Raw genomic sequence first — 13,098 nt, forward strand, 5'->3', positions numbered from 1 at the left:
AACGGGTTTGGCTCAGTGGATAGAGCATCAACCTGTGGACTGAAAGGTCCCAGGTTCGATTCTGGTCAAGGGCATGTACCTTGGTTGTGGGCACATCCCTGGTAGGGGGTGTGCAGGAGGCAGCTGATCGATGATTCTCTCTCATCGATGTTTCTAACTCTCTATCCCTCTCTCTTCCTCTCTGTAAAAAAATCAATAAAATATGAAATAAAAAATAAAATAAAGTATCTTATACTGATACCAGAATTCCATATATGAAGAGCAATACCTTTATCTTAAACAGAGGTTATGAATTCAAATATATGCTTACAGGGCCAACTAGGCAAATAAAAATTCCTGAAGCTGGGAATTAGACGGTGTGGAGAGGGTTAAAAAAACCACACAAAAAAAAATAGAAGTGCACATGTTTCATATAGTGGGCACAGTTGCTACAAAGCTGTTTGTTACCTTGAAGAAATAAGAGCCTATTGCTACCAACTTGTCTAATTTTTTTATAGAAGCCCGAAATCCAGAGTTTTAAATAAAATCTCCCAATATTACACATTTTGATACTTGTCTTAAAATGCTTTACAACACTGGGTGGCCAATCAGATTGCATCCCTGAGCTAACAGTTTGTTTGCTCTTTGTTTTGTTCATGACACAAACACCCCTGAAAGAAATAGGTTTTATGTCATCTTTGGATAGATGAGTACATCTGATATTATACTCTGCCATAACTAGAAGGAAGAGGAACCTTAAGGGCAGGGAGAAATGGATAGGGAAGTATGGATAGATAGCTTATTAATGAGAGGAAGATATCTCAGAGGTGTAGGTGAAAGCACTAAAGATAAAACTAGTTTGCTCTTTGTGGTAGAGAGCATTTAGATTTGCCTTACCTGTCGCACTTCTAAAACCTACAGAACAAACGCCAAATTAGACACCATCTGAGAGAACCATATGCAACAAAAAGAGGGGCCTGTTTGTATAGAGCCAGCATGTACAATTCATAAATGTTAGATGCTAAAAATGAAAATTACATAAAGCTCATGTTAAAAATTAAAACACTTATTAAGAAGCAAAAGTTAGAATTTTCTTATTTCTGAGGGAAAATTAGAAATGAAGAAACTTCTGCCAGTTTGAAAAGTTAGGAAACAGCTTAGAACTATATAAAAGATGAAACTCAACTGAGCAAAGGAGAACCAGGTTAATGTTTTATAATTTCCTCATTCAGGCTAATCCCTCTGAGAGTTGTCCTTCCCTCCTCACTAATGTTACACTGAAATATAAAATTTCCAAGAATGAATTGTAAATCTTGAATCTATAAATTATTTTACTTTCGATATATGCTAAAAATAAAAATGAATTGCAGGATGGATATAGGAAACCAGCTGGAGCCAAATGTGTTTATCAGCTACGAGGACACATCACCCCTGTCCGGACAGTTGCCTTCAGTTCAGATGGGCTGGCCCTGGTGTCTGGTGGACTAGGTGGGCTCATGAACATTTGGTCTTTGAGGGTAAGAGTACAGATGTTATTTTACCTTAAATGTTTTTACATTAACTTACATACAGTGAAAATTAACCCAACCAATTCTAAGAATATTTTGTATAATAAATATCTTGAATACTGGAAAAACTTCTTTCAGAATCCTCCACTCTTTTAATTTTTCTTATTGAAAGTGATCTACGCTCTAGAAAATTGGGTAGAAGGTATATATTATAATTGGACATTACCAAATTTAGTGGAAGTGCAGATTTTAGAATGTTTTTGTGAATGTGAAGTATAGATTTAAAATGTAAATAATAACTAAGATTAAGTAATGTGTATTGATAAATGCATTTCATTTTAGGATGGTTCTGTCTTGCAAACTGTTGTGATAGGCTCTGGAGCTATTCAGGCCACAGTATGGATTCCAGATGTTGGGGTTGCTGCTTGCTCAAACAGATCAAAGGTAACTTGCAATTATATAAAATTATAGGATATCAGCCTATAAGGTATCTTAGAAATCATAGTCAAACATCACACTTCACAGAGGAGAAAACTGATACTCAAAGGGATTGTTTCTTACAGTTATTTAGTGGCAGAAAGAAAACTAGAACCCAGGTCTTCACTCATTTTACTATACCCTAGACATCAGTGAAATGTTTAATTATTGAAGGGTTTTATTTCCTTGGAAATTATTTATGGATTTTGACTTTCTGCCATCTTTGAGAAAGCAGCAAACTTCTTTAACGTTCCCTAAAAGAAGAACCATCCCAAAGATTTTTAATATATTAAAAATCACAATATATTTTGTCTTCCAAATTTAATATTCTATGAAGAAAAATACTATCCCTCTGCTGTGAAGTAATTCTATGATATGACATTATTCCCTAGAGTATTGCTTTTTATACCCTTAATGAATACAACCAATGTGCTGCTTTAGTTTACACTTTATGTGGTTAAATGATATTAACAGAGAGCTGTAAACCTGCATGAATAGTCCTACTGAAGTCTAACATAAAAGCAGACCCTAGGCAGCAATGGCTTGTGTATAATAAACTATAGAGCCATAGTTAGAACGTGTTGCTGCTTTTGCAGATATGTCCCTCAGCAGGCAGGGTACTACTTCCCTGTGGTCGTGTCAGACTTTTAAGTTACACTAGATGCCTTGTCTTACAAGTCCTAAATATAACAAATAATTGCTATTATCTCTTTAAGAAGAATCAGCTAATAATCTAAGGTAGTTCATAAATGTTATGGTTATTTATTATTCACCTGTTTTTACTTAGACAAAATTTAGAATGTTTCAAAGTTCATAGGTATTAAAAGTACAGCATAAAATGTCCAAAAAACAAATGTATTTAATGCAATTATTAATATGAACCTTCTCAGGTGTTGAATGGTGATAGAATTTTCTCTTATTAAAACAAATCATATAGCATGACTTATTTCCCATCAGGATGTTTTGGTCGTGAATTGTACAGCAGAATGGGCTGCTGCTAATCATGTGTTAGCAACCTGCAGGACAGCCCTCAAACAGCAGGGTGTCCTGGGACTAAACATGGCTCCCTGCATGAGAGCATTTCTGGAACGGCTTCCCATGATGCTGCAGGAACAGTATGCCTATGAAAAGGTGAGCGATTACGCTAATTCTGACATTTACAGATGCCTGGTGCTTTGGAATTTGAATTATAGCTTTGAATTTATCCCTTAAGAGCATGAGATCTGAGGAAAATACATGGGGCTCTTTGGACAGAATCAAATGAAGCTAAGTCGTGCCTAAAACAGTAGTTAATAATCCTAAGTTTACTCCTACTTTATTTATGTGAAAATACAGTTTTAAAATGACCCTTAAATTTGTGTGTTGTTTATATCATTCTTTAGATTACTTATTGACTCCAAATTTTTTAAAATACCTGTGCCTCAGAGTATCATCTTCCCTTTTTTAACCCATATATCTATTTTTATGTGGTTTTGCCATCCCAAAGTTGGGAGATGGGAGTGAGTGTTGGTGTCAGAATGAACATCTTTTCCACTTATCAGATGGACCTTGTGGAAAGTTGTATGGAAGGGCAAAGGTTGAACTATTAAATAGGTCATTAAATACTAGATGAGGAATTATGGAAGGTGAGCCTGAGTAACCTGTCTTTCAGGCCTTACTAGTCACTGTGCTGCCTCCTAGGTAAAGCTTGTTGGATTTGGTTGTTTTGTGTATGGGGGTTGTTTTTGTTTGTTTGTTTGCTGTCAAGTTACATTAATGTTATTTCATTGATGTATTTGCCCAGGTTTTCTATTCTGAATCCCTTAGCTCTTACAAAGTTGTTCTGCTAGGACCAGGGAGAGCCATGAACAAAGACTATTCTTCGCTACCAGGCTTCCCTTGGATAAAGGAGCAGTTGTGAGAGGGAGCAGGTGTCTATGGTTCAGTTGTTACCAGTCTGCTTTTTTTTTTTTAACTTAAGAAAAACTAATGAAAATATACTAAATACAATGAGATATCCTGAATTGGATTCTAGAGCAGAAAAGGGGCATTAGTGGGGGGAAATAAAACACAAATAAAAATTGTGTTGTTGAGTTAATATTGTACCAGTGTTTATTTCTTAGTTTTGATAACGGCACCATAGCTATGTAAGATGTTGACATTAGAGGAAGTTGTGTGAAGGGTTTTCTGCACTATCTCTACAACTCTTTATATCTAAATTTTTTTCAAAGTAAAACGTTTAAAAACAATAAACTTAAAGAATAAATTACAGGCTTTAGGTGTGCACTAGATTACTTTAGAATATTTGGAAAAGGCTCTTCAACATAATGTTCTTGCATTTTCTCTTAGCCTCATGTGGTTTGTGGCGACCAGCTTGTTCACAGCCCCTACATGCAGTGTCTGGCCTCCCTTGCTGTGGGACTTCATCTGGATCAGCTGTTGTGTAACCCTCCGGTGCCACCACACCACCAGAACTGTCTCCCTGACCCTGCATCCTGGAATCCGAACGAGTGGGCCTGGTTAGAGTGTTTCTCAACCACCATAAAAGCTGCTGAAGCCTTGACCAACGGAGCACAGTTCCCGGAATCTTTTACTGTTCCCGACCTAGAGCCAGTTCCAGAGGATGAACTTGTATTCCTAATGGTAAGTGTAAGGTGAACTGCTGTTATTTGCAGCTGCAGTTGTATCATGGGTGTTTAGTATATAGCAGGCCCTCAGTAAGTATTTGCTAGCTTGAGTAGCTAGAAGCATACCCTTAGATAAATTTAATTACCATTAAATAAGAACTATGGAAGAGCATTCTGATGGTATCTAAGAGTATTTTGCTATAGAAACTGTCATTTTATAGATGAGGCAACTGAAACAAGTCCAGCAAAATGAAGTGACCTGCCCAAAGCTATTCAGCAAGCTCACAGGGTCAGTGACTCTTGCACATGACTTTATACCTGCAGGTACCCAGAAGTTAGCTTTGAATTTCCAAGGCAATTGTGATTGATATAATTGATAGTGAAAGTGTTTATAATAAAGGGAAATATTAACAATGCAAAAAATCAAGTTTGGTGTAATTATAAAATTGCTCTTAATTTTTCATAATATTACTAAGTTCTCTTTTGTAAATAAGACTTAGTTATTAGAACAACACTTAGTTGTTATTTAAAAACAGATAAGCAAGATTGATCCTGATGTTTGTTCTGCCTTGCAGGACAACAGTAAATGGATTAATGGCATGGATGAACAAATTATGTCTTGGGCAACTTCCAGACCTGAGGTCAGTAAAGATGAAGATAATTATATGATTTTTCTCAGTAAATCTTCTCATTCTAAATGCTTATCTGTTTATGCCCTGGTGTCTCCCATAGAGACTGGCACACACTTGGTACAGATGATTATGTTTTTCTAGGACTGGCACTTGGGAGGTAAATGTGATGTCTACTTGTGGGGTGCTGGCAGGCATGGACAGCTGGCAGAAGCTGGAAGAAATGTAATGGTACCAGCAGCAGCTCCCTCATTCTCACAGGCTCAGCAGGTAACTAACTGGGTAAAGAAATGAAGAAGGGACTAGGAAACTGACAATTCTGATTCCCTAACTGTCAGCTACCAGTAACTTACAGTGGAATAAAGTTTGTCCATTTCATAGTCTTCTGTAAGGAATCACTAAAGAAAGTCATGATGTTAGAGCTTCCAAATAAAAGCTTTCTAAGATTTTTATCAGACTTAAATTTTGTTAAAAAATATCTAAAATTTTCTTGCTTTCTTGTGTAGTGAATTGACATCTTGATTTATTAAGCCTAATCACTATATATTTCTAGAAATTAAGATAATCCTAATTATTGATTCTCTCTTTGCATCTATAGAATTACTATGGCCTTTAGCCAGATTTAATTGACATTCCTTCCCTCTTCTAATAATTGTGTACTATATTTCCAAACCTTTTTTTTTTTTTAATCCTCAACTGAGGAAATTTTTTCCATTATTTTTCAGAGAAAGTGGAAGGGAGGGAGGGAGAGACAGAAAGAAAGAGAGAGAGACAGAGACATCAGTGTGAGAGAGACACATTGATTGATTGCCTTCCTCATACTTGCCAACTGGGGTGAGGAGTAAACCTCCAACACAGGTATGCCCTTGACTGGGAATCGAACCCATGACCCTTCAGTGCCTGGGCTAATGCTCTAACCACTGATATCACCAGCCAGGGCTCCAAACTCTTCTTGAGGCAACTGCTTTCTCTTTTGTTCTTCTCTACCTCATGAAGGCACTATTCTTTCTCCTATATATCCTTTCCAGTTTCTGCCTTTTGCTGACCTGTAGCCCTGTCTTTACTATTTCCCCATCATCCTTTCCTCCTCCTTTTATCAATTTTGTTAAGGTTTTTATTTGAACTTTGCACAATTGGCTGAAACTATTTTAAACTATCTTAAATATATTAAATAGTCAAATGAGCCTCATACATCTCTTAATTAAGTAAGCAGTATTATAATAATCAAGAGCTTATAGGAACCCAATGTCACATTAACCCCTGGAGTGAAAAGATAACAAAATTGATGAAAGTATCTTAGGTATACATGGAATCACTTTGAATATTTGCATGTTAAAACTATATAATAAAAGATAATATATTTAGTTATGTGTTTTTATACTAGGTCATATGTGGTCAGAATTGTACCTTTGTAATCCAGGCCAATGGCACAGTGTTGGCTTGTGGGGAAGGAAGTTACGGCAGATTAGGACAAGGAAATTCAGATGACCTTCATGTGCTGACAGTTATTTCAGCCTTACAAGGTAAAATTATGCTCAATTAAAAGCTGATCAGAAATGTTGGCCTAACTATAGGAATGTTTGCTTATATTGGAACTCTTAAATCTTTGCTAGGTAGCCATATATTGAAGTTCTTGTTTAGACATATACAGCCTTAATTTTCATATTTTAGACAATATTATTTTGCAAGTTACTTATAGCAGTGCTCAAATTTAGTGGTATAAATAACTTTTTCAAGGCCCACTGAAGAATATAAAATTCTTTAAAAGTGCAAATTTGTAATTAGGCAACTATTAATAGCAGTGCTTGTGCTTCATTAAAGTTAAAAATCTGTTTATATGGATATGTATGAAAGACTTTAAAGGGCATCTCTGTCAAAGTTGTCTGTGACTTGGAAAAAGAATATTCTGGAGAAACCACTGCAAGAGACCCTGGCTTGTACCTTAACTTTGACTTTGAAGCCTACAAAAAGAGAAAATGAGGATTTTTTAAGTAAAAGCATACAAGTAACAAGGAGCTCAGAACCAATTCCTGATTAGCTCTGAGTTCTCTTCCCTGATCCTACTGTGAAGAGGACAGTAGTGAGAATGGGAGGGCTGGCTGGGTTCCTATCTGGTTCTACTGGCCTACCTCTGGGACCTTCCACAAGTTAATAGACCTCTTTGTAACGTGGTTTCCCCAATTGTCAAAGTGATAATGATAATGTCTGTCTCAGGTTCTAAGTAAAAATAGAAAATGAGATATTTCATGTAAAGCATTTATAGAAGTACTAGAACATAGTCCTTAATGGCTATTAACTGCTGCTGTAACCATCCTCTTTCTTGACACATTATTGTTTAGTGTGACTGCTCCCAATTTGTTAGGCTATTTCTGCAAATTTGATTAAAAATTAAGAAATTATTTTTATTTCTGTAGTACTATTTTGTTATATTTCATTTTGAGAATATTCTGTGGCAGCTGCAAGTAAAGAGGGGAGTTTTAACATACAGTAACTCTTGCTGGGTTTCTGCTCTGTTCCAGGCTTTGTGGTGACGCAGTTGGTGACTTCCTGTGGTTCTGATGGGCACTCCATGGCCCTGACTGAGAGTGGTGAGGTCTTTAGCTGGGGAGATGGTGATTATGGCAAACTCGGCCATGGGAACAGTGACAGGCAGCGGCGACCCAGGCAGATTGAGGCCTTACAAGGAGAAGAAGTGGTGCAGGTCAGGCACGACATGGATAAGTTTGGCCTTAAATGTAAACATACTAGTTTTCCAATCAAATTCAGGTAATGGGAAATAATAGTAAAAATATATTACACAATCATTATAAGAGGTCCATTCCTTTTGGAAAATAGGAAATGAGATAATTCATTCACTCCTTGTGCTTGTCAGACGTTTGAATGGGCTTTGATGTTAGAATGGACTCTTTTTCCTGAGCCAGCTGCTTGGCCCAGGCTAGGGTGCTGCAGGTCCTGAGAGGAAACATTATGGGGTTTAGCTCTTGCCCCACAGTACTTAATACACAAATAAATGGAAAACTTTGCTTTAAATCTGTCATCATTGTTACAAAGGCTGAGTTAATATACATTTCTGGAAAATCAATTAGTGATCTAAAATAATACTATAAAATTGTGTACCATGTTTGAGTTAACAGAGAATTTCCCCAATCATTTCATGTAGTCTAGGTCATCTTTACACAGGTCAAGAGTAGCAACAGTTCTTCTAAGGTATGCAGTTTATCTTGGTCTTCCTGCGGATGATGAGGTTGACCAGACCTAGGGGAGCAGAAGAGCCATTTGGTCAGGTAGAGCATACCAGTCTTGAAGATCCTGATTTATCAATGAAATTTATTACTATACTAATAACCAAAAAATGACTGACTTCTTTTTTTCTTAGCATCCCCTCTTTTTTTTTTTTCTTTTTTTAATATGTTTTATTGATTTTTTTTTTTTACAGAGAGGAAGGGAGAGAGATAGAGAGTTAGAAACATCGATGAGAGAGAATCATCGATCAGCTGCCTCTTGCACACCCCCTACTGGGGATATGCCCCCGCAACCAAGGTACATGCCCTTGACTGGAATCGAACCCAGGACCCTTGAGTCCACAGGCCAATGCTCTATCCACTGAGCCAAACCGGTTTTGGCTAGTATCCCCTCTTAATAAATTATTTTTCTCCTTATTTATCCACAGATGTCTTGTGGCTTCAAGCACTCAGCAGTGGTAACTTCAGATGGCAAACTGTTTACCTTTGGGAATGGGGACTATGGCCGTCTGGGTCTTGGAAACACCTCTAATAAAAAGCTTCCAGAGAGAGTGACTGCACTGGAGGGGTATCAGATTGGACAGGTACGGAAAAAGGCAATGATATGTTCCGTCAGATCATAGTTGCTTATGTGCTCTGCATGCTCTTAGACACTGTCCTTTCAGGAAGAAAGAAGTCACCATTTATATTTAACTTCATGCACATTTTGCTTGGCTTACTGGATAATTTTTCATGTTTTTTTTCCCGTATGAAAATTCACATTTTAAGTCAATTTCAGTTTGCTTGTCATATAAGTATGCTTGTCATATTCCATTCCACATTAATTCAGGATGTGCATGTTTTATTTTTTATTTTCTTTTTTATTTTTAAAATACATTTTTTATTGGTTTCAGAGAGGAAGGAAGAGGGAAAGAGAGATAGAAACATCCATGATGAGAGAGAATCATGGATCAGCTGCCTTCTGCAAGTCCCCCACTGGGGATTGAGCCCACAACCTGAGCATGTGCCCTTGACTAGAATCAAACCTGGGACCTTTCAGTTCACAGGCTGACACTCTATCCACCAAGCCAAACCGGCTAGGGCGAGCATGTACATATTTTAAAACCACCTTCATAAAGAACTAATACAACTTGATATAAAATAAACAGTACAAACTTTTGTGACTCCCATCCAGTAGGCTGGAAGTGAATGGCTGAACTGCAGCATCACTGATAGCTACTACTTGCTCTTAAGCAATAATTGTTCTTGTCCTAAAATTGTTAGTATTTTTATTGGAAGACTAAAGGCCCAGTGCACAAATTCATGCACCAATGGGTTTCCTTGACCTGGCCTGCATGATTGGACTGAAACCGGCTCTCTGACATTTCTCGAGGGGTCCCGGATTGCAAGATGGTGCAGGCTAGGCCAAGGACCCCACCAGTGCACGATTGGGGCCAAGGAGGGACTGCAGGAGGGCTCTAGGTTATGTCCAGGCTGTCTCCTTCCCTCCCTATGGGCCGGACCCCAGCAGCAAGTTCACCTACCAGTTGGAATGTCTACCCCCTGGTGGTCAGTGCACATCATAGCGAGGGTTGAGTGGCCTTAGCATATCATTGGCATATTACACTTTGATTGGTTGAATAGACAACTGGACACAGCATATTAGGCTATTAAAATATAGGATGATTCTTGAGTTTATACATGCTAGTAGGCACATTGAAACTTTCTTTTTATATGGAGATAAGATATTTTTTATCTTTTTCTATATTTTTCCTTAGACTTCTCTGGTATGAATGAGTATTTTTGAGTTATATGTACTTTTTCCCTATCTTTTGTGCTCTCTGATTCTGAGTTAGCCACAGATATTTGAAAGATTTCCTTTGAAGAAAAATGTTATTTTTTTCTTTGTGGACATTAGGAATTATTTCTTATGGACACTATTATTTTTAACATATGTAGAAGGCCCTGAAGTCAATAAAAATCTTTAGAAACATAGCCAAGTTTTCCTCTAAAGTGGAGGAAAGGGTCCCAGGAATGGGTATTTTTAGGTATTATGATTTGCCTTACTGAATACTCTGTTATTTCCCAGGTGGCCTGTGGCTTAAACCACACTTTGGCAGTATCAGCAGATGGCTCCATGGTGTGGGCTTTTGGAGATGGTGACTATGGAAAACTAGGCTTAGGAAATTCCACTGCAAAATCTTCACCTCAGGTCAGTATTATCGTTAGTGTTTCAGACAACCTAGTTTTTGTCTATGTCATTACCTCTTTTTAGTTGGGAATAATTTAAATTTAGCATTTATGGTAATTCATAATGAAGTTTAGAAGCTTCTGTTGCTTGTTCTTAAATGTTCTACATTCTACAGCTTGATTTTAAATAAGCCATTAATAGTTAAACTGGATGTAAAAATTTTGCAAAGATAAGTGTCTATCTCTCTACATGGCTGAACACCTTCCATTTAAAGAAAAAATAGTATAAACATATCTTCGGGGTGTTTTATGGAGGGAACCAGGAACTGTTTTATAGCGGCCATGATCAGTTTATTGTTACCACTGAATTATACAGATATGCACCTTTGTTTAAGAAGTAATAAAAAGGAAATTTGAGTGCATAAACAAATAAAATAGAAGCTCTTGTTCACATTATAAAAGGATTCTTGGCTCTGCAGAAGACCTCTTCCATAATTCTTTTATGTGGGTTTTCCTAACATTTTTAATAAGCAGCATGATTTACAAATACTCAGTTTATATTCAACTCCAGATTCACCATCTGTGACATCTGTGACATCCAGAATGTTAGACAGGATTCGGTCAGGGATTCACAAAACCAGGAAGACTCTCTCTGGGAACATTTACGCAGTTACGGTTGCCTCTGAAAGCAGAAGTGTGCTGGGAGCAGCCCAGTTCTTACAGTAGTCTTCAAAAGGCCGCAGGCTATCCAGAGGAATGCTTCCACTTCAGTGAGGTTCTGGGGGTTTTTGCCAAATGTCCTTGCACACTTCCTCCCCCAAATTCAGGTAGTTTGTAGAACAATGTGGGAAAATAACATTTAGGGGTGTGGGTTTGAGTGGCAACAGGTAATTGACTGTTAGTGCTTTTATTGGAAGATAATTCTTGAGTTTATACATGCCAATAGGCAAATTCAAGAGTATTTTCTTTCCCTTTTAAAGTGTGTCTTACACCTTTTATTTTGCAGAAAGTTGATGTTCTGTGTGGAATTGGAATTAAGAAGGTTGCTTGTGGAACTCAGTTTTCTGTTGCATTGACCAAAGATGGTCAGGTGTATACCTTTGGTCAAGGTAAGACATTTTCTAGGCATTGCATTGCTTGTTTTGTGTATACATATATAATATTATGGAAACATTTGCCTTCAAGTTTTAGAGGAAGTGCTCTAAATTGAGTCTTTTTTTGTTCTGGGTGAAAAGTGGGTCTATGACCTTCATTCACTAGCTACTTTCCTGTTCCTCTCTGTGAACTTGGTCATAAAGATACTCTCCTCCCCATTGATGGCCCCTCATGCCAAGCCTTCACTCTTGCTAGAAGAGTTCCTACAAGGCCCTTCCCTTCCTTTTTTGCTGCCTTCACCGTGCTGCCACGAACACTGCCTGACCACCAGAGTGCCTCTGGATCCTGCCTCACTCTAGTCCTTCCAGGACTGGGAGTTCAGGTCTTATGAATTCACTGGCTCAAGGTTCAAATTTTGAGGGACAGAAGGTACCATGTTATCAGAAGGTTTTATGGGCTCTGTTTGCTGGAGCCTGAGAAGCTGCTGCTGCAGTCGGCAGAAGTTACTTACTGCTTTGGAGAGTACATTTTCAGTACAGTAGTAACAGTGGAAGTAAGTTGTAGACAGTGCCCACGCCAGACAGACCTAGAGGACATGGAGAAACAGGGACTGGCCTGCACTTTCTAGAAGTGTGGCAGCAAAGGTAAGGGGAGAGGTTGGCTGGAAGTTTGAGGACATCTTTTCTTAGAATGTAAAAACTTTAGGGCCTTTGTGAATTATGTACCAATCCTCTCAAATATGGGGACACTGGAGTGCCTCTTGGTTTGAAAGAAGCTACTGATTTTAGATTTATTTATTTTTTTTTATTAATAAGGAGTCTGTGACATTTTACAAGGAAACAATTTCAAACTTTTTATGCACTTAGTATCCAGTATACCTTACCAAAATAGCAGTTTTGGCCCCAGTCAGTTAAATATTTCATTGCCATTCCACCATAAAAATTAAATGATTCCTTAGAAAAACATAAAAGGACTCTGATGTGCCATCCATAAACTTCCTCTTCGCTGTTTTTTCTCAGATCGCTTGATAGGCTTGCCAGAGGGTCGTGCTCGCAATCACAACCGGCCACAGCAAGTCCCTGTCCTGGCTGGAGTGGTCATCGAAGACGTGGCAGTTGGAGCTGAGCACACACTTGCTTTGACATCAACAGGAGATATATATGCCTGGGGGAGCAATTCAGAAGGACAGGTACATATTTATCTTGCTTGCTGCCCTCATATTCTAGAGAACTGAACTTCCTTCAGTTGGGTAAGAGATAAGCTAAGAACCTCATAATATCTACCACAGTGCCTCAAGCACATCACTCTGCCACAGGATTGATAGCTTTGTGAGTCTCTGTCTCTCTCTCGATCGTGGCCAAGTATTATACCATGATGGTATTTCTTGGTGTGT

At 38.0% G+C, this 13,098-nt stretch overlaps 1 protein-coding gene across 13 annotated transcripts in view; it reads left to right on the forward strand.

Annotated features, from left to right (window-relative positions):
• Positions 1-13,098, forward strand: part of HERC1 (HECT and RLD domain containing E3 ubiquitin protein ligase family member 1) — a 156,828-nt gene that overhangs the window by 127,197 nt on the left and 16,533 nt on the right. For all 13 annotated transcript variants that reach the window (XM_084886215.1, XM_084886210.1, XM_084886217.1 and 10 more), the window contains exons 58-69: positions 1,350-1,496; positions 1,830-1,931; positions 2,922-3,095; positions 4,293-4,586; positions 5,146-5,211; positions 5,344-5,469; positions 6,584-6,722; positions 7,719-7,900; positions 8,870-9,025; positions 10,510-10,632; positions 11,617-11,719; positions 12,725-12,894. In XM_084886215.1, the coding sequence (XP_084742341.1) occupies positions 1,350-1,496; positions 1,830-1,931; positions 2,922-3,095; positions 4,293-4,586; positions 5,146-5,211; positions 5,344-5,469; positions 6,584-6,722; positions 7,719-7,900; positions 8,870-9,025; positions 10,510-10,632; positions 11,617-11,719; positions 12,725-12,894 (1,782 nt within the window). The remainder of the gene's footprint in view (positions 1-1,349; positions 1,497-1,829; positions 1,932-2,921; positions 3,096-4,292; positions 4,587-5,145; positions 5,212-5,343; positions 5,470-6,583; positions 6,723-7,718; positions 7,901-8,869; positions 9,026-10,509; positions 10,633-11,616; positions 11,720-12,724; positions 12,895-13,098) is intronic.

This window comes from Pipistrellus hanaki (genome assembly GCF_964339955.1).
Source record: "Pipistrellus hanaki genome assembly, chromosome: 1".
NCBI lineage: Eukaryota > Metazoa > Chordata > Mammalia > Chiroptera > Vespertilionidae > Pipistrellus > Pipistrellus hanaki.